The sequence below is a fragment of the Stigmatopora argus genome, chromosome 4, assembly GCF_051989625.1.
Source record: "Stigmatopora argus isolate UIUO_Sarg chromosome 4, RoL_Sarg_1.0, whole genome shotgun sequence".
NCBI classification, from domain to species: Eukaryota; Metazoa; Chordata; class Actinopteri; order Syngnathiformes; family Syngnathidae; genus Stigmatopora; species Stigmatopora argus.
The window spans coordinates 10,142,201-10,167,807 of NC_135390.1; the positions used below are offsets into that span (position 1 = coordinate 10,142,201).

Sequence of the window (25,607 nt, forward strand, 5' to 3'; positions counted from 1 at the left end):
ATTTTTCAATCTTGTTTTTTTTATTTTCTTGAAAAAAAAAGTTACCTGGCAGTAAACAGCAAAAATGTGTTCCAGACAGAAAGCAGGTTAAAGCACAATTAGGATTTTGTCACCACATCTGCTTTACACAAACAAGAACCCACTGTTTATTAACCGTTTTGAGGACAATTTTAAGGTTGATTGTTTTTTTTGGGGGGTGGGGGGGCGTCCTAATTGACACATGATGGTTACACGCGTATGCAATCAGTACACGTCTCGGAGATTTCCTCGTTGAGACGACGAACCGTGTGCCACGGTGACGCCGTAACAGTAGAGCAGGTCGATCAGCCACTGCTGCCTGGTCGGGCCACGGGAGTTCCTCTGCAAATATATACAGAAAAGTTGCACCGTTGTGTGTCGAGGCAATACCGTAGTTTGTTTCGTATTCTAAGTTTGAACTATTAATGAAGGCTTATTTTAAGGGTGTCAATTACTAAATTTGGGGAGTGACCTCACTTTATAGTTCTGGAGGATTTGGATTGGTCATTTCTGACATTTGATTGTGGCCATGTATGATGTTTTACCGCATAAGTGTCAAACTCAAGGCTCAGGGGCCAAATCGGGGCCGCCACTTTATTTTGTGTGCTCCATAGACCTTAATTAAAGCTTAAGGACTACAGAGATTGTTCTGTCTTTTTTTACTTTGATTGAAAATGAAAATCCAATGAAAAACAGACAATGTATTTGTTTTGTTACTTTTCAATCACTATAAATTAATACAATAATTTAAAAAGAAAACAAATTATACGTTATGGTATTCATTACAAGCCATTGCCAATTTAAACTAATGCTTATCTTTCAGTGCCATTGACGGTGATAGATGTCCAATCCATTTTGACCGAATGAAAGAACCCAAATGTAACGGATTGGACTTCTATTGTCGTCAACAGTAGCCAGTGAATTAAAATGAGTACCCTGTCAGGGTACAAAATAATAAGAGAGCGGTCAATTAATTTGATCATCGCTATGTGTTTGATTCGCTATTATTAACTGGAGCAGAGAAGGAAACCATTACTCTGATTTACCCCTCCACAAAGATGGATGTGACACCCTCAGTTTTACCGTGAGATGTTGGATGAGCTCCTGCAGCAGACTGGCGTTGGCCACGAGCTGGTGTTGCAATGGCGTGTGTTGCATCAGCATGGACAAAATCTGTCCCAGTTGGGGCAGCTCCTCCTGGCTCAAATCGCTCACGCGCAGCTGCAGGACCATCCTCAGCAGGCGAGGCACGGTGCTCAGCGAGACCACGCACGCGCCCCAAATGGCCTCTCTGCGAGCGGGGCGGATGACGACAATGTGTTAAGAGCGGCGCCGCTTTGACGAGCGAGGCGTCGGCGGGACGCGGGACCTTTTGTGCTGTTCTTGCGCCATCGCCGATTCCTGACGCTGAGTGACGAGCAGGGTCAGGAGGCTGAGGCAGCAGCGCGACAGCAAGCGGAAGACGGCCTCCACGGGCAGGATCGACATGTCTATTAGCCTGGGAAAGGCAACGAGGAGGGCCGTTGCCAGGCTGTCGGGCACCACTCGCAGCTTGGTCTGAAACGCAATTGGACAGTGAGTTTCCAGCAAGTTCCAAATGAGGAATAATTTAACGTTTCCCGGAATGTGTATCTAAAGCACGTGTCAAAGTGGCGGCCCGGGGGCCAAATCTGGCCCGCCGGATCATTTTGTGTGGCCCGGGAAAGTAAATCATGAGTGCCGATTTTCTGTTTTAGGATCAAATTAAAATGAAGACTATAGATGTATATTACATTTCCTGATTTTCCCCCTTTTAAATCAATAATTGTAATTTTTTTAATCATTTTTTTCTGTTATTAGTTAAAAAGCCATTTTGTAAAATCTAAAAATATATGAAAAAAGCTAAAATAAACATTGTTTTAGATCTATAAAAAACTGAATATTCAGAGCTTTAAATCCAGTTCTTTTAATCCATTTATTTAAAAAAATCTAAATATTATATCTAAAATGGTCCAAGTGAAATCAAGTTGACGTTAAAGCGGCCCGCGAACCAACCCGAGTCTGACACCCCTGATCTAAAGGAATGGTGAATTCTTGGTAGCCCACGTGGATTAAAGTGAAAACTAAAACTGTTTTGTAGAACAAAAATATTGCTAAATGGACATATAAAATGACCTTTTCGTTTCAACTTAAATAAATTTAAAAAAAACGATGCAATACAACATTGCACCAATAAACACAAAAAGACTGGTGTGAATCAATTCCCACCAGTAAATGAAAAATCATATTAAATTCTTTAAGTTGCAGATCATTTTAGAGGCTGAAAAAAACAATCAATAGAAACTTATTCCTCACCATGTATTCCAAGATGCCATTTTGCAAGATGTCAAAGCACTGAGTATTTGAACCCAGGGTTTCCAGACGCTGGCACACTTCCTGAAAAATGGAGAACATCAATATTGACATAAAGGCGTCCAGTGTCCAGAGTAAAAATAAAAACATGTTTGGTAACGCTGTAATTATACCCATTTACCAAGGATATGGTACCGATACTGCACCAGTGCGACCTTTGCTTAGGCCCCACATCAGCCATGCTAAAAATCGACATAAAGGCAAACCTAAACAAAGCTGACTGTAAATTATGATGGAATCCAATCACTGCTTTTTTATAGTGTTTTCCTTTCAATTAAATGAAATATTAAAGAAACAAAATCCAAACTGCGTTTTTTAACAGACTTGCTATTTTTAAGTCACCCAGTACATAAAGTTACATGGCGGTGTGTTTTTTTTTTAGAAAGCATTAAATGTGTGTGAATGTGTCTATTTTAAAATGGTTTAGATTAAGTTCATAAAATGCATCTGTAATCATACCGTAATTATGCATCTCATTAGCCTGTGGAAAATAATTAAATAATTAAAAACATAATAATAATAATAATCAACCAATAGGCCACAGTCTCCCAACCTAGTGCGATGTATTGAGGAAACCGCCAACCCTAAATTCATTGGAACTTTGTGTGAAACTTGTCCTGTACACATGTAACATGCTCTCTACGGACTTAATCCTCATTTCTTTCAAAACCTAATAATCAAATTTCTCATATAAAAATCACACGCAAGTGTGAATGCCAGCATTTGTCAGGGTGGCGCACCTGTTGACATTCTCCACGTCATTAGAAACAATCCTGTCTCATTAGTCGCAGCACGGCTGACATGGTCTCTGCCTTAATGCCTCGCACCGACCGCACCCCACCGCCATCCCCCCCTTTCCCATCCTTTCCCTCCTCTTGGCTGTGATTGACTCGGACAGGCAAATGAGAGAGCCGGGATCTGAAGCCTTAATTGAGGTGCTGAATTAGTGATTAGAAGGCACCCCCCCACCCAAACCCCCGGCCCCCCACCCATATGCAGACTTGCCCCGGGGCACGGCTACGTTAACTGTAATTTCACTGCGGAAATGTCACATTCCCATCACGCCACCGGCTCTCATTAGACCTCGTCCATGTCCAAAATGGCCAATAACTACGCGTCTCCAAGCTGCGCGCTACGATAAAACTTCCCCGTTTCAGAAGGCTCACAGCTTCTTGTGTGAGATGCAGAAAAGTCTTGGGGGTCAGACTACCTCTGTCTAGAATATCAACAGTTTCTTTAATTTATAAATTGAAATATTCCATACCTGTCAACCTCTGCCGATAACTGCCCTTATAAATGATTATGATTCCCCTTACAAACCCCCCAAAAACCTTACAAACACCATACGACTCGTACGGTGTTTGTAAGGTTTTTGGGGGGTTTGTAAGGGGAATCATAATCATTTATAAGGGCAGTTATCGGCAGAGATTGACAGGTATGATATTTTTCACTTCATTTTTTTAATTTAATGTTCAGAATTATAGAAGAATATGAAAGACATACACTTCCACTTAGTGCTGGGCAATTTTAGGATATGAACAATAAAAGGGGCAATAATGTAGAGTCCTAAATTGCCTCATATCATAATCACAATTCACAGCTAACGATTCGATCCCGATGAATCCCGATACTACCTTTTGCAATTTTGCGATTTTTGGATGTCTCTTTGGAAAAAAAAACAATCTAAATGCACATAACAGTACATTTATATGAATTTATTTCTGAAACCTCATTCAGCACCAAGGTAAAAAATAGTAGTGGTGGACCTTCCAGTTACGACAGTAATCCGTTCCGGAGTTGAGATTGTAAGGGAAAATCGTCGTGAGGTGGGCAAAACAAGTTATTGTTATATTTATTGAATTAAAGTTTGAAATGAGCACTTGTAGTGACGCCGACCAATAACATGAGACACTTCGACCGCCATGTTTGAATTTTGGAACTTTTTGGCCATGCGAAAAAAATTCTAGATGCCTTAAGGCGGGAAAAATGCCACAAAAAGGGACAAAAAAACTTCATATTACACTTCGTAACGTGAAAAATTGTATTGTCATGTTTAATCCTGTATTATAAAAATATACTGCACTCGACTCTACATTGCTGATTAATCTTAGAGGTACTAAAATTGTAAGTATTGTATTTTGAACGTAAAGTCGACCCATATGCTGGGTCAATATATGAGATTTTTTCAAGATCAGCCATCGGATAACTTATTTTCAGTGTTTTGGTGATTATCCTTTCTAGAAAGGTCGCCCGATATAATCTATCGATCGGTTCAATACATGGACTTGCATCAAGATGGACCGAGTTTTAGCAAATGATTATGGTGATATAAATACCTCCACTAGGTCCCAGTGGTGCGTGAACTGATCTAGAGGGGTGCAGTGAAGCTTCAGGGGTGACAGGGGAGAGGGGGCCGTCACTCTGGTGTCGGCAGCCTGCTGCAGAGAGGCCAGCTGGTCGCACGAGAATCCGGTAAGGGTGGAGAACAAGAAGCTGATGTAGTCCACGTCCTGGAAGGCTGCTTCCTTGCTTCCCACTGACCAGCCACCCAGGGAAGACCTGGTAGAGTAGAGTCGTAGAACTGACTGAATAATTATTTAAGATTAATTTTTTTGGGATTTATCAGCATCGTCATGGGGACCAATTTCTCCAATTACAATGTACCGCCGAACAATGGATAACGCAATTTCTGTTTCATTAATTTCTTGACAGCTTTCTTTAAAAAAATGACACTTTAGCTTTAAAAAAAACATTTTCCTGTATTGCCATACAATGAAATATAAAAGAAACAAGTATGAATGCAATAATTATTCAAGTCTATTTGTTTTTTACTATACATATTTGTGTAGTAAAAACAAGATTGGGATGATATGATGCCAATTCGATATGCTCAGTCACAACTCTAAGTAACAACATAGAAAGGTTAACTGTAGAAGAAATAAAACTGAGATGAGTTTTGGATTCTGCACCCAAAAATGGTTCAAAACAGCTGTCAGACCCAACTTTAAATACCGTATTGTCCGCACTATAAAGCGCAACTAAAGGACAATTTTTTTTCTCAAAAGTCAGCAGCTTGCCTCATAATCTGATGCGCCTTATATATGTGAATCAGTATGGCTTAATCATTGGATGAAATTGACTTTAGCAGATCTCCATCTAGCTAAGGGGTGACCAACTCCGGTCCTCGAGAGCCCCTATCCGGTTTGTTTTCCATATTGAAAATGTTGACGTGATAAAGAAGATATTAGAATGACTAATGGATTCCTCACCCAAGAATTGTTGTTTTTAAAAAATTGCTAAAACAGCAGTCAAACCCAAAAGCACCTTTATTTTTTAATTGCTTCTCCTACTAGCAACTTGCAACATACAGAGAAGTAAGTGGCGTACTCCTTTCTACTTCAAAATTGTGACCCTATTGAGGACAAGATTCCTTAAGAGCGTTTAGAATTTAGATTTAGCGCTTTTTAAACCGTTCTGCTTCATTTTGCAATTGAAGTGACAAAATGAGATCAAACACTTATGAAATCATCCCCAATTCCCCACACTCACGCAAAAATGAAGCGATCGGGAGCAAGACATCACATCACGCACAACATTGTGTTGTTGGAAGGCCAAAATGAGAATGCAGAAAGTGGCGGTCATTGCATTCCACTCCACTTCCAAAAAGAGCTTTTTGTGTCTCTTCTTGCAAATTCTGTCTGGACTGAGGCTACCTCTTCCCTGGAGAATGTGTTAATGTTGACCTACTGACACCAGAAACGAATCAAATGGTCAAAGGCGAGCAGATTGTGGAAGCCTGACAGTGCACTACTGCCATCTAACGGGAGAAAAGAACCACTTCAGGTGCCAGATGATGCTCTGGAAACCAGTTATGTATGAATCGAAATGGCCAGTTGTGTAAATTCAAACTGACTTTGCGCAAGTCATCGAGGTACTTGCTGAACTGGACATTTGGCGTTAACTAGTAAAAAGGCCTGCTCATGTTCTTGTCTTGTGTTCCATAAAATAGTGTGTTTAAGATGGGACATTCTAGCCGAGCTCCAAAACAATGAAGCAAGCGTTTGTCTGTTTCTGTGTAAATTACAAGCTCACCTCAGGTGTATGATACGAATGAGAGTGGCGGCAAGGCCAGCAGAAATTCGTCCGTTGCTGCAACAGAAGCTCAGATTGGCCAAGAGAGCGCGGGGCATCTTGGGTAGGAAGTAAAGCAGCTGCACCATTTTTTGCTGGCACTCAGTCGGCAGAAGAACCACAGCACCTTCCTGTGGGTCTGTAGGAGAAAACCAAAGACGGCCAACGTCATGCCGACAGTTAATAAACGGCGTCACGCGCAGCCACTGTAGGAAAAATCTCTACAATACCAAGAAAACCCAAACTAGTTCGTGCCAGTGACAGCTTTAAACGCCCTCATAATGCGCCTGTGCGTATACGAGTGGGGTCTGTCTTTCACTGACGCACATGCTGATGTCAGAAGCCGACAGACAAAAGAACTCTTGTGTTGGGGAATTGCCAACAGTTACTATCAGAACCCTTGAGCACCACCCCTTTGCTTCTCTTCCTCCTCCTTGTCCCAGAATCACTCACTAATCATTGTACAATAAAAAAAAGGATTGCATTACGAGGCGTTTTATCTAATGTCTTGTATAACCATGAAATATTGTATAACCTATATATATATATATATATATATATATATTTCAGCCACACGCTTATTTGTTTATATATTTATATGTATTTATTTATATATTTATGTATCTATTTATTAGCTTATTTATTTATATTTTTTATGTATATATTTGTTTATTTATTCTCTCATTTATTTAAATATATTTATTTATTTATGTATATATATATTTATTCTCTTATTTATTTATATATTGATGTATATATTTATTAGCTTATTTATTTATGTATGTATATATTTATTTATTCGCTCATTTATTTATTAACTTATTTATTACCTATTTATCTATGTTTAAAATGTATTTTGCTGTATCTGCATTCTCTCCCTCTTGCTACTGTGACAATGAAATTTCCCAAATACAGAATGAATAAAGTTATCCAATTCGATCCAACCAGTCAGTCATGACAAGTTTCCTTACACAACCCTGAGTATTATTAAAATGGTTTTATTGTGGAGGAACAATTAAGAGGAATGCCCTTCTCTAAACCGATTGCGCAAAGGAAGTGCCATTATCTATTGGTGTCTTCTAGGACACAGTAAGCATATGTTGGTGCAGACTGGTCTGCCAAATTTTAAAAGATGCGCAGGGTGGACAGTCCTGGACCAAAAACATGTGGGTGCGAAGATAAAACAGTAATCATAAAAATAAATTGGAGTAAAAATTATATCGGACAGTCTAGAATTTTCCAACAGTTAAATTTTATGTGTGTATCGCACTGCTGTTATTGGAGTCATTTCATGTTTAGTAGTAGTTTGTTAATGTCAACCCAAATTTTGGTACAAATTTTGTGTCAGTCGGTTTTTGCACTAAAAAACATAACTTTTATGATTTCTTTTTTTTTTCTAATCATGAAGGGTTCAATCATGTGCATATGAAAATTTCAGGGTTTGGTACTTTTAGCAAGATTGAGAACCAGTTCTGTTGCCCGGATACGTTTGCACAAAATATGTATGATGGAAAGGAAACAAGGTGTTTGTTAGTGAAAACTTTGTGTAATATTAAAACCCCAAAGAGGGTTTGTAATTAACTGTAGATGCCACAAAATGGCAAAAAAAATAAGTACTTTTGTCAAAAATTAACTTTTCAACTCAAAGAAACTGTAATTTGACATTGATTCAAAGAACAAAATTTTCATGGAATAAAAGAAAAAAATCCTAGTCGTGTTGAATTTGTAAACCCCCAAGTCGCAAATATGAAAGCTTTACCATCATATTTAACTAATTCAGAGTTCAGAATGTGTAAAAGGTACTGTATATATTCAGACTTCCAATCAGCACATATGCCTCCCTTAGTGTGACTTGACTGAAGGCCTGAAGGCACTTGCAAGTTGCAAGTGAACATAAATGTTTGTCCAAATCTGTTTAAAGTTAGCTGGACTAGGCCACACAGATTAATTGCCCCTTTCTAGAAATTACAAGAAATGGATGCATGTATTTTTTTTGTTTTTTTTTTCTTATGAAGTACCGTAAAGATTGCAGGCCTGCGCTTGTAGACTGCTGAGCAGTTCTTTGTGGCCTCGAGAAGCAGCAGCCTGGATGGACTGGATGAGCAACGCGGACAGAGCGGGGTTCCGGTGGCCCAGCTGCGACAACTGCACGGGGAGATACGCCAGCCAGCGACAGAGCACTTTGCTCCTTCGGGGTGAACAAAAGCCAGAGATATGATTAATTAGCCTAGCATAGCATTTGAAGAACGATGTCATTCTGCAAATGTCTATATGATGTGTAGTATTCGTACTTACCTGGTGATGTGTGAATGTGCCTGCTCCTGCAGGTAAATTTTGCTGTAGAAAGACAGCAAGAGAGATCTGGCCTGCAGTGTCAGGTGTCTCTGCTGATAATACGAGTACACTGCTGCCAACAGGTCCTCTGTCAATGCTGCAACACAACACAGGTAGGATAGCTACATGAATCATTTGCTATTGGATTCTAGAAGTGTCATTTATGCTTCCAAAAAAAATGTATTTCACTTATAATATACAAAGTGTCTATTTCCTTCTTTTGCGTTATGTTGTGGATACCATTTCCCATTCAAACATAGCAATATTAGCAGTCTGAGAGAATTCATATGCTTAATATTTTTCTTTCATTTTGCTGTGCATCGTATATTCAGCCTTGCATGTAGGTTTAAAAGCTGAAAAAGACCAGTATAATGTTTTTTGGAGGGTGATTATTTCCTCAAGCTGGTGAGAGATGGCAGCACCTAACAGACTCTAACATTATTTGTTGTTTCTACAGGGTGTAGGGCAGGGGTGCCTATTATGTAGATCACGCCCTACCAGTAGATCGCCAAGAAATTATTGGTAGATCGCCAAGGAACTATTGGTAGGTCGCCAAGGTACTATTGGTAGATCGTGATCTACCAGTAGATTGCCAAGGAACTATTGGTAGATGACCAAGGTACTATTGGTAGATCGCACGACAATAACATATTGATCTGTCCCCTCAGTCGATTTCCTTAGCTAGGCTCTTATGAATTTGGCATGTCCGCAGTAAGCTTTAGCGTGAATCCAGAGTGGATTTTCACCCCCGTTCCCTGCTGCTCCCGTATATGTTGATATAGTTTAATGCGAGGTATATCATGACATAATTGCTGAGCTTTGTCAGCGGCCTGTAAAAAAAGATAGACCGTGGAAGGTTAACTCCTTGACAAGTTGATCTTGGAGCAAAAAAGTTTGAACACCACTGCAGTAAGTCATGTGTGATACCTTTCCACAAATGCAAAACCAATTGCAGTCAGTTGCTTCCCTTTGCAGCACAACAACAATGCGCATTTGGCAGTCTAAGGGTTAAATCAACAAGTAAATTAACGCAGTCAAGACTCACTTTTGCTTTTTTGTGTAAGCATCATTTTCCACACAGTGCCGAGTAGCATGTGCAGCTGCCTGTAGCTGAGCTTGACTTCGCCACTGAGCGTATCTCGCACAAACATCCTCAGGGGCGTCAGCCAGTCTCCGTCCGCCTCTCGGCCGATTCCCTGCCTCTGACTCAGAGACACCATCACCTGGCAAAGTGTGATATTTAAAGCCAGGGGATCCACGGTCAAGTCGGAGAAAGCTGCAGTCTGCTTGGCCCTGTGGACAAGAGAGTCTCAGTCCTCAATCTTAAATGATCATGCGTCTTATGTTACATTTGAATGAGTTTTAATCCAACTATTTCCATTGTTTGTTAATCATCATGTAAGACAATAGTAACGGTGATTTAAAGAGGAAGAGGAAAAGTCATTTACCTCTTGGTGTTAACTTTCTTTTTGGTTTTGGGTATATCATGAAGACTGTAAGGAAAGTTTTTCACAAAATGCTGCTTAAAATCTTCCAAGTATTCTTTGCGGAACCAGGCATCCTAGAAAGAAAGATAAAGAAATCCTCAGTTCAGAGTTTGTGAACTTTTTTCAAGGCCAAATTCAAGTACCTTAAAACCCAATTTTCCAGTTTTTTCAGTACCTTTTAAACATTAACCCAATGGTTTTTTGTTTGCTTGTTTTTATACGATTTAGAAGGAAGGAAACACAAGTACATACGTATATGTCTTGCAAAGTGTTAAATGATGGTTTGAGAAATTTAGTTTGAAAAGTGCCAATGCTGAAACCCATTGATTTGAAGGGTTGTGTTTTGTCAAAAGTTAGCATTTTGTGGCAAAAAGGTGCTGGAGTAGTGATGATATGCTGTTCGGTGGACGGAGACACACAGATCACGGACAAAAATACCATGATTAATGCGCTTTGTAAAAAGTTTGGGACGGTCAAAATTGTTCTCTCACACCACCTAATTCTAAGCTAAATGATATTTCAATGTATGTTTATGTGGAACTGTAGTTCACGACAACAATAAAAAAATTAAAAAACTATTCTGTCCTGACCAAAACCCGTAAAGCGCTTTACAGGGCTGTTCCGATCTCTCTGAAAATTCAAGCATTTTCAAGGATTCAAGGACCCCTACGAACCCTGTATTTTACTTTTCATCATTCTGCAGAAATTGTGCTTTGCTTCTCTCACCAGTGCATCTTGATGCTCCGGCCGTGGCGCCAGTTTTCGGAGCAGTTGAAAAATGGACAACACCTGGAACATTACGGACAAGGCGTCCGGGGTCACCAGATGACCGGCGTCAGAGTTGTTCCAAGAAGAATCGCTGGTGCTGGCCTCCACCCACACCTCCAGCAAAAGTGGAACCAGCATGGACGCAAAATTTTGCACAGCCTCTGCCGAGTCTAAACCTTCAAAGGCCTCACCTGAGTGATCTGAATCTGGTCTGTAGAAAGGACAACGCACAAAGAATTTATTGTCGATCATTGCACACAGTCAGCTGAAAGGTTTTCGAGACATGCCATCCATCATACCTGAATTTAAATGTCGAGTGAGGACTTGGTTTGCTCCCAGAGTGCTCAAACACTTTAACTCCAGTTTTACTGTTTATGAGCTCGTCCCAGATTACGTTCAAAGGAGTAATCCGAATTGTGCCACTGGAACCAAACACTCCATGGGAAGGGACTGACACGTCGCCTTCTTCCACTGGTCTTTCCTCAACTACTGCTTGAAGAAAGCGTCCAAGTCTAAAACACAAGTTTGCAAAGTCAAGAGTCAAGAAAAATGGTGTAAAAGCTCCAAACCTGAAACATCCGTGTGTGGTCTTTTGGTCGCCGGTCTTTTGGTCGCCCGGACCGCGACAACGGGCGACCACGCAAGTTAAAACAACATGGTCTACGCATCAATAAAAGCCAACAATGGCCATGAGCAGTTTCACTGAGCCGACGTGTGAGTGTATAAGAGTTTGTATGTACATGAGTTGTCCCCTTAGGAAGGGACGTCAGTCAGGGTCTTAACAAGTTCTCCAACAAAAAACAATAAAAGTCCGGGAAATTTGGAGCTTTTCTTTAGCCTAATAATTAATAGGGCATTAAGTATGACTAAATAGTCATTCGCAGTTTGTATTTAGGGAATTTGAGCAATGATTTAAAATGGTAATTATCAATAACCTTCCGGGCGACCAAAAGACTGGCGACCAAATGATCGGCGACCAAAAGACCGGCGACCAAAAGACCGGCGGCCAAAAGACCGGCGACCAATCGACCGTGTACCGAAACATCCAACAATGCCATTGGAATTTAGCAAATTGACAATAAGGGTTTGACAGGTGTAAAAAATATATATACCTAGCATTTAATGACTGAAGGGAAAGACAACACCTCTCCACTATGACGCATCAACAAAATGAATTTATGAGATAAGATTCTTTCCGGTGGGATGGGAAGGTGTTATCTGTCCATTTAAGGCTTACCTGAGCAGCACAGAGAAGCGCCAGTGTTGGCTATTCGCGGTCCTCCTAGGGTTGACGGAAAGTGCCCATTTCTGTCCCTTGCCCTCCAGCTCTTTTTTACCTCCGTTCTGTCTGTGGGAGATTAATTCCATGAAGTTTGTGAGGAGCACAGCGGGCCGTGCGGCAAGCAGCTCGGGGTAGTGCTCCAGCATCACATCCAGGACCTTCATGGCATCTTCTTGAATGCTAAACTCAATGTGGGTCATGGCACAACATAGGTGGGCACTGAGGAGGGGGAAAAATGGAGCCACTCGTTCCGCAGGTACCGACTGGGCGATATATCTGTAATCAGTACAAGTCGCTGTTAGTTGAGCAGATGACAACTGGCGCAATCAGATTTTTTTTCCCAACCTGAGCACTCGAGTGGCTGTCAAACGAACATTGGCATCCTTGTCTGTGAACACAGCAGCCACCTCAGACAACAATCGTGACAAATGCTGTTCTAGCAGAAAAGGGTTTGTTGACAGTAGCTCCTTTAAACCTAACAAGGCACTGTGCTTCACATTGGCATTGTAATGATGAAGCTGAGACAACAAGTCCTGGAAAAGAGGGAATAAAAGGCACAAACATATTGTCAAAACATGGCCCACTACTGGACAGGTATTAAAATATAATAAACTCATCTCTCATCTCATTTTCTGAACCACTTTATCCTCATTAGGTCGTGGGGGTGCTGGAGCCTATCCCAGATGACTCCGGGCTAGAGGCGGGGGACACCCTGAATCGGTGGACAGCCGATCGCAGGGCACAAGGAGACGGAATAATAATAAACTTTTTTTTTAATTTTGTTTAAGTTTATAGTAATAAACTTTTTTTTTGAGTTCAGTGAAACAATTATTAATAGGAAAAATGCAGGGCGGCCTGGTGGATCGAGTGGTTAGCGCGTCGGCCTCACAGCTCTGGGCTCCTGGGTTCAAGTCCAGGTCGGTCCACCTTTGTGGGGTTTGTATGTTCTCCCCGAGCCTGAGTGGGTTTCCTCTGGGTACTCCGATTTCCTCCCACATTCCAAAAACATGCATTTTAGGCTGATTGGACACTCTAAATTGCCACCTATGGGTGTGAGTCTGCATGGTTGTCCGTCTCCCTGTGCCCTGCGATTGGCCAGCCACCGATTCAGGGTGTCCCCCGCCTCTGGGATAGGCTCCAGCACCCCCGTGACCCGAATGAGGATAAAGCGGTTCAGAAAATGAGATGAGGAAAAAATGCACTGATTTGTTTTATTCCTGGGAAACCTGGGGAAAAAAGTTTGCAAAGAGACAATTGTAAAGCACTTACATTGATGCCAAGTTGCCGATTTGTGGTGGGACCACTGGTATCTCTCTTTAATTGTTCACTGAGATATATCCCTTTGGTGCGAAAGTTGGTATTGGTGGCGTTATCTGCTCTCGGCTTCTTCTTTCCCACCTTTAACTTCACCTTCTGGAAATCATCTTGTCTCTTCTTCTTCTTGGATTTCATTTTAGCAAATGTTGCACAGGATCTAAAAATTAATGTAGAAAATATGATATGATGTGAAATAGTTCTTGTCTAAGAACATTGTTATTATGTTCACTATATGATCATATCAATTGATCATCCCAATCAGATCATTTTAAGGATCTAAATATTAATGTAGAAAATATGATATGATGTGAAATAGTACTTCTCGAAGAACATTGTTATTATGTTCACTATATGATCATGTCAATTGATCATCCCAATCAGATCATTTTATGTCTATCAAACATGCAACGCTCACTCTGAAGTACAACAATGATTAGCATTTGCAAGCTAACATGAGCGTCATTCCAGCACGGGGTGTACTGAGCAACTTACCTAAGATAAAGGTGTGTCTGCTAAAATGTTGAATTATCTCGTCAGAATCGACGATGTCTAAATGCAGTTAAAATTCTGCGATTTCTCTATAAATTGATATTTTGGCTTTGTCTCGTGCTCATCGCTGTTGGACCGAAGGTACGCTTCTTTTCAAAATAGCCGCCGCCCGGCGGCGGAGCTTAGGAACTGAACGGTTGATGAGCGACATTCCTCTTTGGTCCCTGTTACAAAATACGAAAAGAAATGTTCAAATACTCAAATTGGGATATTTGTAGGGCCGATCTGTGGCTATATTCACCAAAATATTTGGCGCGCAAAGTTATTTTACAACACTTTAGTAAACGTATAGTCTTCCTCATAAGTGCCTGTCAGAAATGAATGAGTTTCCCTTAATTCAATTTAGCTTGACTTTTGGACTGATAAATGAGCATGTATATTTATTACATCATTTCTTTGCGTAATGGTTTGGTAATTGGTGTTTAGTTAATTGAATTTTAGTCGCCAATACAATTTAAACAGGCACTAAACCAGCCCCATCCTGGTCCTATCCAAGAAACCCCAGTTTGTGTGTTTTGGGCTGCTCATTTTCCACCAGACCCTCAAGACTGCGAAAACGCTAATTATAATTGCCCACTAGCATCGCCTTTGTCACGTAAGGTTGGTGTTGTATTGCACTAATGTTTTATTACTATTTTGTGAGCTGTAGTTGTTTTATATAATCACTCATGCGGCCTTCCAAAATGGCTCGTCTAGGCCCAAAACGAAGTTAAATTGCTAAAGAACACAATGACTATATAACTGTATAACTTTATCTTTTTGTGCCAACTCTTATCATGTCTTGGGCTCCGTGTTTCTCAGTGAAAAAACGAAGAAATGGCTTTCAACTCATCAGTCAACCGGTTTATGGACAACAATCCTAACCAAGGGCCGCTATGGAAAGCGAGCTTAAAGTACGGCAAGGTAGGTATTCAGTGGTGATGTATGCCGAAACTACGAAAAGGGAATGCGATTTTCCCGAGCATCTAGTTGTTGAGAAACATGTTTCACAAGACGAGGAGTCAACGTTCCTTAAACTTTACGATTAAGTGTAGCACCCCAATTGTTAATTGTACGTTTTGCAAAGTGATCGGTGTTTTGCCGTAGTGTAGGATTAAAAATATGTTGTGGTTTTGCATGTCATCTTTTTTGTAATGCCCATTTGGCCTTAAAGAAGTCACATGTAACTTTGGTGGCCAACACTGGTACTGTAACCGGAATCAAAATACCGAAGACCTCAACCAAGGGTTTGGTTGTCAGATAAACACATGGCGATGGAGAATCAAGATGCGTCATCATACCCATACCTGTCATCCTCGGCCAATTGCTCCCCTTATTAATGATTGCAATTCCCCTTATTAAGCGATTAAAAATATTGTACAATTGTACAACGCATTTAAAAGTCTAAAAAAAAAAATCCAAAGTGGACGGGGTATCTGATCACCATGCATTAAATTCAAGATTCTGTAGATGACGCTGACAGCTTGACTGTCTGGGTACATTGGTTGCTGACACGCTATATTTCTATAGTGAAAAGGGCAGAAGTGTGAAAGCATGACAATATTAGCATTCGACAATGTTTTCGCCTGCTAGCAGTGACCGAGACGAGCCGGATTGAAGCCGAAATGGGTAAAATGAGATCGGTTTTACAAAAAAACTTACTTAAAACGTGACCATCACGTATAAAAGCTGTTATACTGCGTACACAATTTGAAATGATCAGAAAATGTATTAAATACGTATGAATTGACAGGTATACATACTGTTTCTGCATTACATTCAGAAAGTCAAAAGCTACCAAACTACACACTAAAGTTCGCAATGTTTACGTGAACATGCAACATGTGTAGTCTTCAACCTACATATGTTAGTTAATAAAATTAAATGGGTACACGCTGTGTTTTCAAATTGCACCCCGGTTAAGTAGGTGTACATGTATTCTTTTGACAAGAGGGGAACTACTGTACTTTTCCTAACATGTACACAAATTTTCATCTTATAATGTATTGACAGCATTCACATACCATTTTACATCGCCATTCAGTTAATTTCAATAACATAACGGACATATTACAGGCTTAAAGATGCATCAGTCAGTTGACTCCCATGCAATGCATGTATTTTGAACATGCCAACTTTGTTCATTTTCCAAATGTCAGTTTAATATACTTTAAAGTAATATTGACAAATTCAAAAGTATATCTATCACCCGTTGTGGAAAAATTGTGCCATCGTGTAACTTTGGCGCCTGTTATTGTTTTCCCCAAGACCATTTCACAATGGACACTATTTCGTGATGTTAGGCACGTCATAAGTGTTCCTTTATTTAATAAAGTCAGGATTGTTTTAATATAATACTGCAGTTCTGTTGGTCAATGAGGCAAAAATAACCTGCATGGGTAGAGCTCGGTGAGGTAATGGAAAACATCTTCCAGACAGCCTCAAAGAATTCTGATCCATCATCTGGTGTCGCAGAATGGGAAAGCAGTGCACCAGCAACACTCTGTATAGAGGAGATGGCGCACTGCTGACCTCGAATTGGGATGCATTGAATTGATGGGCTGGATACTTTGATGACCTCAACTCCACTGACACACCATACAACATGAGGATGCAGAACCTGCAGGCTCTCATATCTAGGACATTGAAGTCCGCGAGGTGGTTAAAAAGCTCCTCATGCCAGGATTTTAGTAGTGGATTAGATCAATCGACGTTTTTAAATGCTCTGGACACTGTCTTGTATGACAATATCATGGGCATCTCAGTGTCTCTGGATTGCAAGACCGGAGTGGTGGTTCCATTGTTTTAAGTTGGGGAACCAAATGGTGTGGTCCAACAGCAGAGGGGTCATTCTTAAAGGTTCCCCTGGTAAGGTCTACTAGTCAGGGTGATTTGCTGGGAATTTAAATCTCGGATTCAGGAGGAGCAGTGTGGTTTTCGTCCCAGCAACAAAACAGTGGAGCTAGTTATAAACTCAGCAGTGTACTCAACGGGGCATGGGGGTTGCCCAACCCCCTACGTGTGTTTTGTGGACTTTTACCTTGTCCCCTCTGTGAATCCTGATTGTGTGTGTGTTTGCTTGACCAGTATGGGGTACCTAAAGTGTGTACTGTATGGCCAGTGTTAAATCTGTTTCCCATTGTGGGTGTATGTCGGATTCCCCCCCAAAAGTGAAGGCTGGACCTCACCAAGGTTGCCATTGGTGATTCTGTTCAAAACCTTGGACAGACTCACTGGAGCAGTTCACAGATGAATGTGAAGCAATCTCGAAATATGAGACTGGTCTTCAGCTGGAAAAAGATGGAATGGGGCAGGGCTGGCGCCCTTCTCCAAGTGGAGGGGTTTAAGTACCTTGGTATCTTGTTCACAAAGTGGAGGTCGACAGGAAGGATTGATGCAGCGTTTGCAGTGATATGCAATCTCTCGGTCGTGCGTGGTAAAGTAAAAGCTGAGCCAAAAGGCAAAGCTCTATATTTACCAGTCGATCTACCTTCCTGCCATCACATATGGTCACAAGCTGTTGATCATCACCAAAAGAGCAAGATGCCAAGCGAAATGAATTTTCATCCATAGGGTGTCCAAGCTCTCACCCAGAGAGAGGGTTTGACAACTGGTCGTTCAGGAGGGGCTTGGAATAGAGCTGCTGCTCCTCCACATTGAGTGGAACCCAGTGATGTGGCTCAGGCATCTGATTAGGATGCTTCCTACTCGCCTCTCTGGTGCTGTATTCCACTGCGATGAGGCACTGGAATCAACCCAGGTCACAATACTTAACGGCTGACCTGGGAAAGCCTAAGATCTCCCTGGAGTAGCTAGATGGCACTCCTGGGGAGAGTTAAGGTCTGGCCTTCCCTGAAGATGCTGCTGCCCCTACAACATGGATACCGATCAAGCGGTTGGAATTCCACCTTTAGACATAGACATCCCGATCAAGGCAGAACATTTGCCTGATGGTTAAAACATTTTGCTAAAGTTTTCGTCTCTTCGTGTTATTTTTGCTTTTCTCCTGTTAGATCTTGTTTAATGTACCCAGTTATTGACTACTGACCAGTACAGGGTGGGATAGGCATGCCAAAAGAGGACAAATGCCATAGGATTAATGTATGCAGTAAAGCTGAATTAAGTGAACGTCAGATTTTTTTTGTAGCCACTGACCAGGTTCCTCATATTTGTTTACCTTACCCCCAATGGCATTCTTACTGAGAACTCGCTTTGACGTGTGGCTATTAGTACATCTGTCGCCCTGACAGTACTCGTGTAGGGGCATATTGAGACGAGGCATACTTAGGTGTAGCAAGGAGTTCAGCCCACAGCTACGCCTCACAATGTCACTAACTCCTCTGTATCTCTCTCCTTCATGTGGACTTATTCCCTCCTTGACAGGGCAAGTACCGCCCGCTGTACCCCGCTGACATCGGTAAGTCTTCTATACATGGTACATTGCCTATGCTGAGAATAATAACCCTTGAGACCATGTTGTCTCTACTTTATGTTAATGAGTGGTTGTTTGTCCACCACACTGTGAAACGCTCAGCTGTCAGGCCTTTTGTGTACCAGAGCTCAATAGAGACCAATATACTGATGAAAAGAGCTGTCAACAACGTAGTGCATATAACGCAACGGTCCCCAACCGGCGGCCTGCAATCCAATTCCTACCCACTAATTATTTCCATTTTAAACACCTCATTTAAGAGGTGCCATCGATAAACAAATGTGGAGATCAGGAGCCAAGGGTGCACTGCACCTCACAGTTGCCAGATCAGATGGACAGTTTCCAGCCCAGTCATGCCGTAAATGTAACCCACTCAGTTTGGCGGTAATCCACCCACTCTGTCAACACTGCTGCAACTATGCACTCACTGTGAATGTGCTCTTCCTGCAAAAATATGGCAGTTGACTGAGTACGTTTCAGAAACGTTTTTTTATTAGCTGTGCCCACGGGCCTTGGTGTGCGATTGACCCCAATCGTCTCACATGAGCCATCAGCACGGAAATCACAACGCCGCTGGTGCCTCGTGTGCATTGTGCATAAAGCATTGTGACAGGCAATAGCAGTGCACAGTTTGCAGCACTGAACCCTATACACTCATTGTGTATGTCGAACAGGCCATCCCATAGATGCACTTAGGTTGTGGCGACTTCTGTCCTTGGCCGTCATTAATCCCCAAAAGCCCTTCAACCCCCCCCCTTTTCACAAAACATGAAATATCTTTACTGGTCAGTCCTGACAAATCGTGTGGGGACCACTGGTATAATGTATTCCAGCTTTCACTTTGCAAAATAATGTTCACTTTTGGTTGCCTTCAGAGTAGCGCTTGCCTGTGGGTTAGCAGCCCAGTCTTTTAGCCCACTGGTTAGCGCACTTAACTTTGCTCCTAGCAATGGCAGTGAAGTGTGGAGCCACCTGGTATGGCACTGCCACCTCAGATGGCAATTAATTATGCCATCACACTAATTATGCCTACTGGGAGCAGGCAATCATAGATTGTTTCAGTGCCGTTTGCGACAATGGTCAATGGCAGCCACTTAATTTTATTATTTGATTTATTTGTGGGTTTTGTTTTTTGTCTTTTGGCACATTCACTGCTAAAGTTATATCACAAAGGCGTAAAGACTAAAGTATGGATATAAATTGATTACTTCAGGTGTGAATACAAATTTTATGCATACACAGGTTTTGTATGACATAAAGCATAATAAAACAAATCCCCCTGTGTGCAAGCTAGATGTCAATGAAATGCATAAATTATTATTATTTTTTAAATGTTAAACACCTACAGTCGATATAATGGACGACAAAAGCTTTCTCTAAATGAGTTGTGGAGATTTTTTTTCATCAAAATATATTTCTCGGGAGCCGGCAGAGGCTGACGTCTTAATTTTTTTACGGCAAGATTACTCCTAAGCCAATTAAATGGTCTGTGACATATTAATATTTGACTGTTTTAATTTTTTTGTCATTTTCTAATGCAGGTTGGTAATTGAATGTTGCTACAATTGTATTGGAATTATGTATGACTGAAATAGACACTGCAATCAAATTTAGAATATCGTCATTCTCCAGAAATTGTGCGATTGGACCTTCAGTGCATACCAGGAAGTGTTTTACATAGGTCATAAAAAGATTTTGAAATGAACCGTTGAAGACCTTTTGAAATGAGGGTGGGTAACAGCTTTTTGCTGAAGTCATCAGTTGCCTTTTCATTATTCTGTGACCGTTGTTTTTGCCCGTTTTTTTTTTTAGGAAAGGGTTACTTATAAAAAAATAAATTAAAAAAACGGCAACCTGAATTTTACAGATGCATCTACCAGAAGACAATATATTCATGCCTCATGAATCTGAGGAAAAGAAATCCTCATTGCACTGTGCTCCATTGACACCAGGGGATATTGGATCACGCCGTAGTGTGGTTACCAGGATACTGGTGTCCTCTCCAGGGTTTCAACAGTTTGGATTTGTAATCATCATTCAGTCAATTCATCTTGATAGTACCAGGAAACGGACATCTCCTGAAACTACAAAATATATATTTTATCGTGTGGTTCAGAGTTAACAGGTTACTGTTTTTATTTAATACTGATTAAAAGAACAGTGTATTATTCTAATTTGTCAACAAGTCTTTTATGAAAGATGATGATGGAAGTTCCTCGCATCCATAAAGTGTCTGCCCTTAAGCCAATATGAAACCCAATGTAATTTTTATTTTACTAAATGGTTTTGCTTTTATTGATCCAGTATTCATTCGGTCGTTTAGTTCTTGCATCAACCACTTTGGCTTTTTTTCTAGTATATTTTAAAGCTGACACGTTGGTGACTGTGCCATCATTGATGAAAGTGTTGGAAATGCATCCAAATACTGCTCTGGGTAAGCAAATCATATACCATATACCTGGACTGTAGGACTCTAAACTCAAATTGTGATCAACAAATGTTTTCAGGTCTTCAATATGTGCACGAGTACCGCAGCCCCACTAAGAGTGTCCCACCACATTACGAGTGCAAACTTTGCTCTGTGTTCCGGCTTCAGCACGATATGATCGCTCATGTGAGAAGCTGGAAACATAATCTCACATACTTGGTGAGTCCTTTGGCTTTTTAATTTGTCATTTTCACAGTGAATACCAGCAAACATTTACTATAATGGGTAACTGCTTGCTTTTCTTGCTGTGTGGGTTCACCATTCAACCAAAGTTGTCCAAGCCTGAAACATGGCTGGGGCCAGTGAAATTTGGCTTATTGCTCTATTAGAATTTCGCCTCCATCCTGAATCCTGATTGGCTGAAAATAGTCGCAGACTTGTAACATGAAATGAACATCACGAATGTACATTTTGGACATACAGTAATGCCTTGAGATACGAGCTTAATGCGTTCCGGGACTGAGCTCGTATGTCAATTTACTCGTATCTCAGATCAATTTTTCCCATAGAAATGAATGAAATACAAATTAACATAATGACATTTGTTGCCTTTCGCAGAAAGCATTTCATGCTGAAAAAGTCCCTTGTGAGAATGAAGATGCTCCTGGAGACATTTGTGTGAGAAAGTTGATTAAAGATATTACAATTGAAGTGGCGCAATTGGAAGGGATGGGACAAGTCAAGGTAAGTTTTAACTTATAACTGTTTAAAATCTGAAAAATGTAAATAAACTAGCATTTTTATGATGCACTTCTGAATTCTTTTAGGTAATCATGAAAGAGCCATGTAAAGTACCGGCTTTCAAAGGAGCCCGTAAGTTATTTTTCTATTAACCTTTCTTAGTAAATCATATTTCTTATTGGCATCCCCGATATCACTTGAGGAACTTTTTTTTGTCTGATTCCAGGGACTGCCCAACCTAAGCCCTTACCCTTGCTAGGAAACAGTATGAGGCTAAGAGGACCGATGCCCGGTGAGATATTTACTGAACACCTAAGTATTTCCCATAATATCTTGTTTGACTAAACATTACATTGGTTTCTTAGCGCCATTGTTCAAGGGCCAGTCTTTTCGTGAAGAAATGCCTCCTAATGAAGACTCTTACGATGATTACACAAATGATTATGATGAACCCAACTCGGAACGCTTCCCACCCGAGCGACGTTTCCAAGACTCCGATCTGCGTACCTTTCAAGATGACTTTAAGCCATCCAATTTTAAGCGATATGACTTTGACCGTTTTTCTCCCGAGCGACAATTTCGAGATAGGAGCCCTGGACCATTTTCACGTGGGTCGAGAGATGATTTTAGGGAAAATGATGAGCGTGATCACTTTGACTCTGGAAGGTTTCCTAAACAATACAAGGAGACACAGATGGGAGGAAGCTTAATGGACAGGCCCATGAAGAGACTATTTGACAGGTCAAGCCCCATCAAAACGCTACCAGACAGTGACTTTGATTCCAATGATTCAAATCCAAATGCAGTGCTTAATTACCTGGTAGGTGCTTTAGGTCATGCAGACATATTTCTGATCAACAGTTTAAACCAATGAAAACTTTGTTTTCAGGAAAACTTTCAGATTGAAAATGAGAGCGATGCACAGATGGTACTGAAGGTGACACAGAAATTAACCGAGCTTCTGATGGAGTACAGACTCAAGACTATAGCACCAGATGTAAGGAAGCTATTTTCATCACAATCCAAAGATGTTGAAAAGAGGCAACTGGATTTATTGGTTATGGGATGGCAGAGACACTGCTTTGAAGACAATTGATGGCCAATTTGAGTTGTTACCAACATGACTCTGTCCGATTGCACTTGGACCCACCGCAGTTGACCTCAATCGGAACGCTGCACCAAAAATGTAGAACCAGTAAAGCTTTTCGGATTATCGGCCAATTAGTAACAACCTAGATGTCCAGTTACCTCTCGTCCATTTTGGAAATTAACCCAAAACTTGTCTATTGATTATCATGTTTATTTTTTAATCTTCACAACCTTCTCAGCAGGGACCCAGTCAGACCATATTGCGACCCTCTTCCAATTTGCCAAGAAACATGAACAGATTCTCTCGCCCGTTATCGAAAGGTACACTACCAGTTAGAGTTTATCTTTCCACTATACATAAGACACCATTGAAATTTTACTTAAAAATGTTCTCCAGACATGATGACTTGTGCATATGTACATTTTTTTTTTATTTAAATCCGATTTTCTTGATTTTTGCAGCAGGTCATCCTAGCCTAAATATCAAAGAGAAAATAAAAATGCATGCCTTGCAAGAGTCTGGGTCTTAGGAGGTTAACCATATTCTTTTTTTTTTTTTTTTTTTTTTTTTTCTTTTTCTCCATAGGTCAATTTCAGTTTATGGATGATCCGCGCCGATTCTAGAGACGACGAAAAACAGACATTTCACACTGACCATGTACCTAACCTACACTTTTTAGTAAACTTTGACTCTTTAGTTTGTACAAAGCCTACTTTGAAAAGTTTGTTTTTTGATGCATAATAAATACAATAGACTTTCAGTTTTTGGGTTTTATATTGTAAATTGGTGTTGTGACACAAGAATATGTTGCTTGACGATATTTGTAATTGAAAAAATCTCTTGGCACACCTAATCAAAAATGCCTTTATTTTGTTGCCTCCCTCGTGACATTAATTTCTTATGTTTGAAAACAAAAAAACCTTTAACAAAATAAATAAATGGCATTGACCATGTTCTTCTCCAATCCACTAGATGCTGCTCTTAACCATTTCTCAGTATAAAACAGTTTGACATCCGCTCATCATTATGGCTCAGACTTCCCTTCTTTGCAGAGAATAACCAATTTAGTATAATGTGCGTGTTGCTTTGTTTTGGTTCAGGTAGCTGTTGCTGGAACAGTGCCACTGGTCTTTACCATTGTATCTAATGTGGAAAATGGTTAGCCAAATTGTCAATGACAAATCAAAACAAAACCTATTTTTGCATCGTTAAATGAACTCTTGAGGCACTGTGGCAAAACCATCTGAGTAAAGATTATAACAAAGAACAAAGTCTCCGATAAATTCTGACGCAAAGAACGTTAGTCTGTGACGACTCATGACTTGAATATCTTATAAACTTGGTCACTTATATTGCAAGGCACACAAGTGTGAAAATGTCTGAAACTTGACAAGAAACAAATGGAATTCCTCCTGTTGTTGCTAAACTGCTCGTGTCCAGAGTCTAGAACTCTCCTTTTGTAGAATGGAATGATGCTCCTCTGGAAAAGCAACTTGACAGGATACCTTGAAAAAGTGTATCATTACTCCACCGGTTTTCCTTAGCTAAGATTTTCATTTGATGATCAGTAAGAAGTTTTATAATCGCGTATTCTCTGAGCAAGTCTTTGCTGAGTTTGAATGCCTTGCTGATAAGCTTCATGGATCGAAACTGCACCATAACTGTGCAACAAGCCTTGCCATCATCATATAAAGTTACACAATGTGACATTAAAAAGTGGAGAGCTTCAGTATCAGGTGTTCCCTCATATGACTAGGTATGTTTTGAACTTAAGCATGTTTTTTTCTCTGTATCCAGGTGTTTTCCTCTTACGATATCCATCATTTCATAACTGCTTATTGCTGAGTTTAAGTTGGCCTGCGTCAGGTATAAGAAATGAGTACAATAAACTCTATTTATTTTTTTAAGTAAGAAAGTCACTCATATTCACTTTCGTGTCAAATTAAATTGAGTGCTTGTGTGGCACTTGTCTCGTGGATTTACCCGCTGCACCTAACTGTTACAGATTACACTAACCCCGCCCAGCAGCTGTTGGGTCTGTTCTGACTTCAGGAGCAGGTACAGAAAGAGTGAGACCAGAGTTGGAGCTAAGTTTATTACCAGACAGCAGAATGGGGAGAGCTGGAACAGTGTGGACGCACAGTCTTCCTTGCAACTCTCAGAGAACGAACAGAATGTGAGTCGGTATTTTTTGTGAAAAACAGGATGTTGTGCAAAACAGGATGTGAGCTGACACGTATTTTTATAACTCACACAAACTGGTGCAATACGAACAAGCAATTGCAAAGCGAGTTTGTCAGCTTATTTTACAGCAGCCATGCTGTCTGCCTCTTGATTGGACAAGCAAGTTTCGCTGTTTACGAGCTCAACCAATCCCAATGCTTTAGATTAGAACTTAATTTCATCCCGTATTCGGGAAATTCCCTTGTTTGCAGTAGCAAGCACATACACAGAAGACATTGTAGACCTAGGTAAAAAACTGGAGCCACACAGGAAGTCCACCTGCAGACTGAGACTGAGGTTAAATATGCAGAATCACTCGTGATTTAGTGCCAATCAATCAATAGTGGGAAGAGAAACAAAAAATACATCTGCGTAATGTGTAGCAACCAGGAAAATGTGGATTTTGTCATGGGAGAATCATGCCTTAATCGGTGGAG

General features: G+C 40.7%; 2 protein-coding genes across 4 annotated transcripts; one reads left to right on the top strand and one right to left on the bottom strand.

Annotated features, from left to right (window-relative positions):
* Positions 1-53: 53 nt before the first annotated feature.
* Positions 54-14,682, bottom strand: tex10 (testis expressed 10). The gene is made up of 16 exons (XM_077598246.1): positions 14,221-14,682; positions 13,681-13,885; positions 12,757-12,944; positions 12,367-12,687; positions 11,429-11,641; positions 11,088-11,340; positions 10,323-10,435; positions 9,920-10,167; positions 8,836-8,971; positions 8,559-8,728; positions 6,502-6,679; positions 4,746-4,968; positions 2,353-2,433; positions 1,388-1,575; positions 1,102-1,309; positions 54-360 (listed from the first exon to the last, which is right to left on the bottom strand). The coding sequence occupies exons 2-16, from the start codon at positions 13,861-13,863 to the stop codon at positions 244-246; spliced, it is 2,820 nt and encodes a 939-aa protein (XP_077454372.1). The 5' UTR covers positions 13,864-13,885; positions 14,221-14,682; the 3' UTR covers positions 54-243.
* LOC144072880 (uncharacterized) lies at positions 14,442-23,918 on the top strand. 3 transcript variants are annotated; one of them, XM_077598248.1, is made up of 12 exons: positions 14,442-14,877; positions 15,079-15,180; positions 18,640-18,673; positions 21,045-21,122; positions 21,196-21,335; positions 21,735-21,860; positions 21,944-21,989; positions 22,084-22,149; positions 22,223-22,677; positions 22,747-22,854; positions 23,189-23,267; positions 23,533-23,918. In XM_077598248.1, exons 2-12 carry the CDS (start codon positions 15,094-15,096, stop codon positions 23,568-23,570), a joined length of 1,257 nt encoding a protein of 418 aa, XP_077454374.1. In that variant the 5' UTR covers positions 14,442-14,877; positions 15,079-15,093; the 3' UTR covers positions 23,571-23,918. The 3 variants fall into 3 exon arrangements, with proteins under 3 accessions (XP_077454374.1, XP_077454373.1, XP_077454375.1); XM_077598247.1 differs by having other exon boundaries at positions 14,444-14,877; positions 23,186-23,267; XM_077598249.1 differs by lacking the exon at positions 18,640-18,673 and having other exon boundaries at positions 14,445-14,877; positions 23,186-23,267.
* The last annotated feature ends 1,689 nt before the right edge of the window (positions 23,919-25,607 follow it).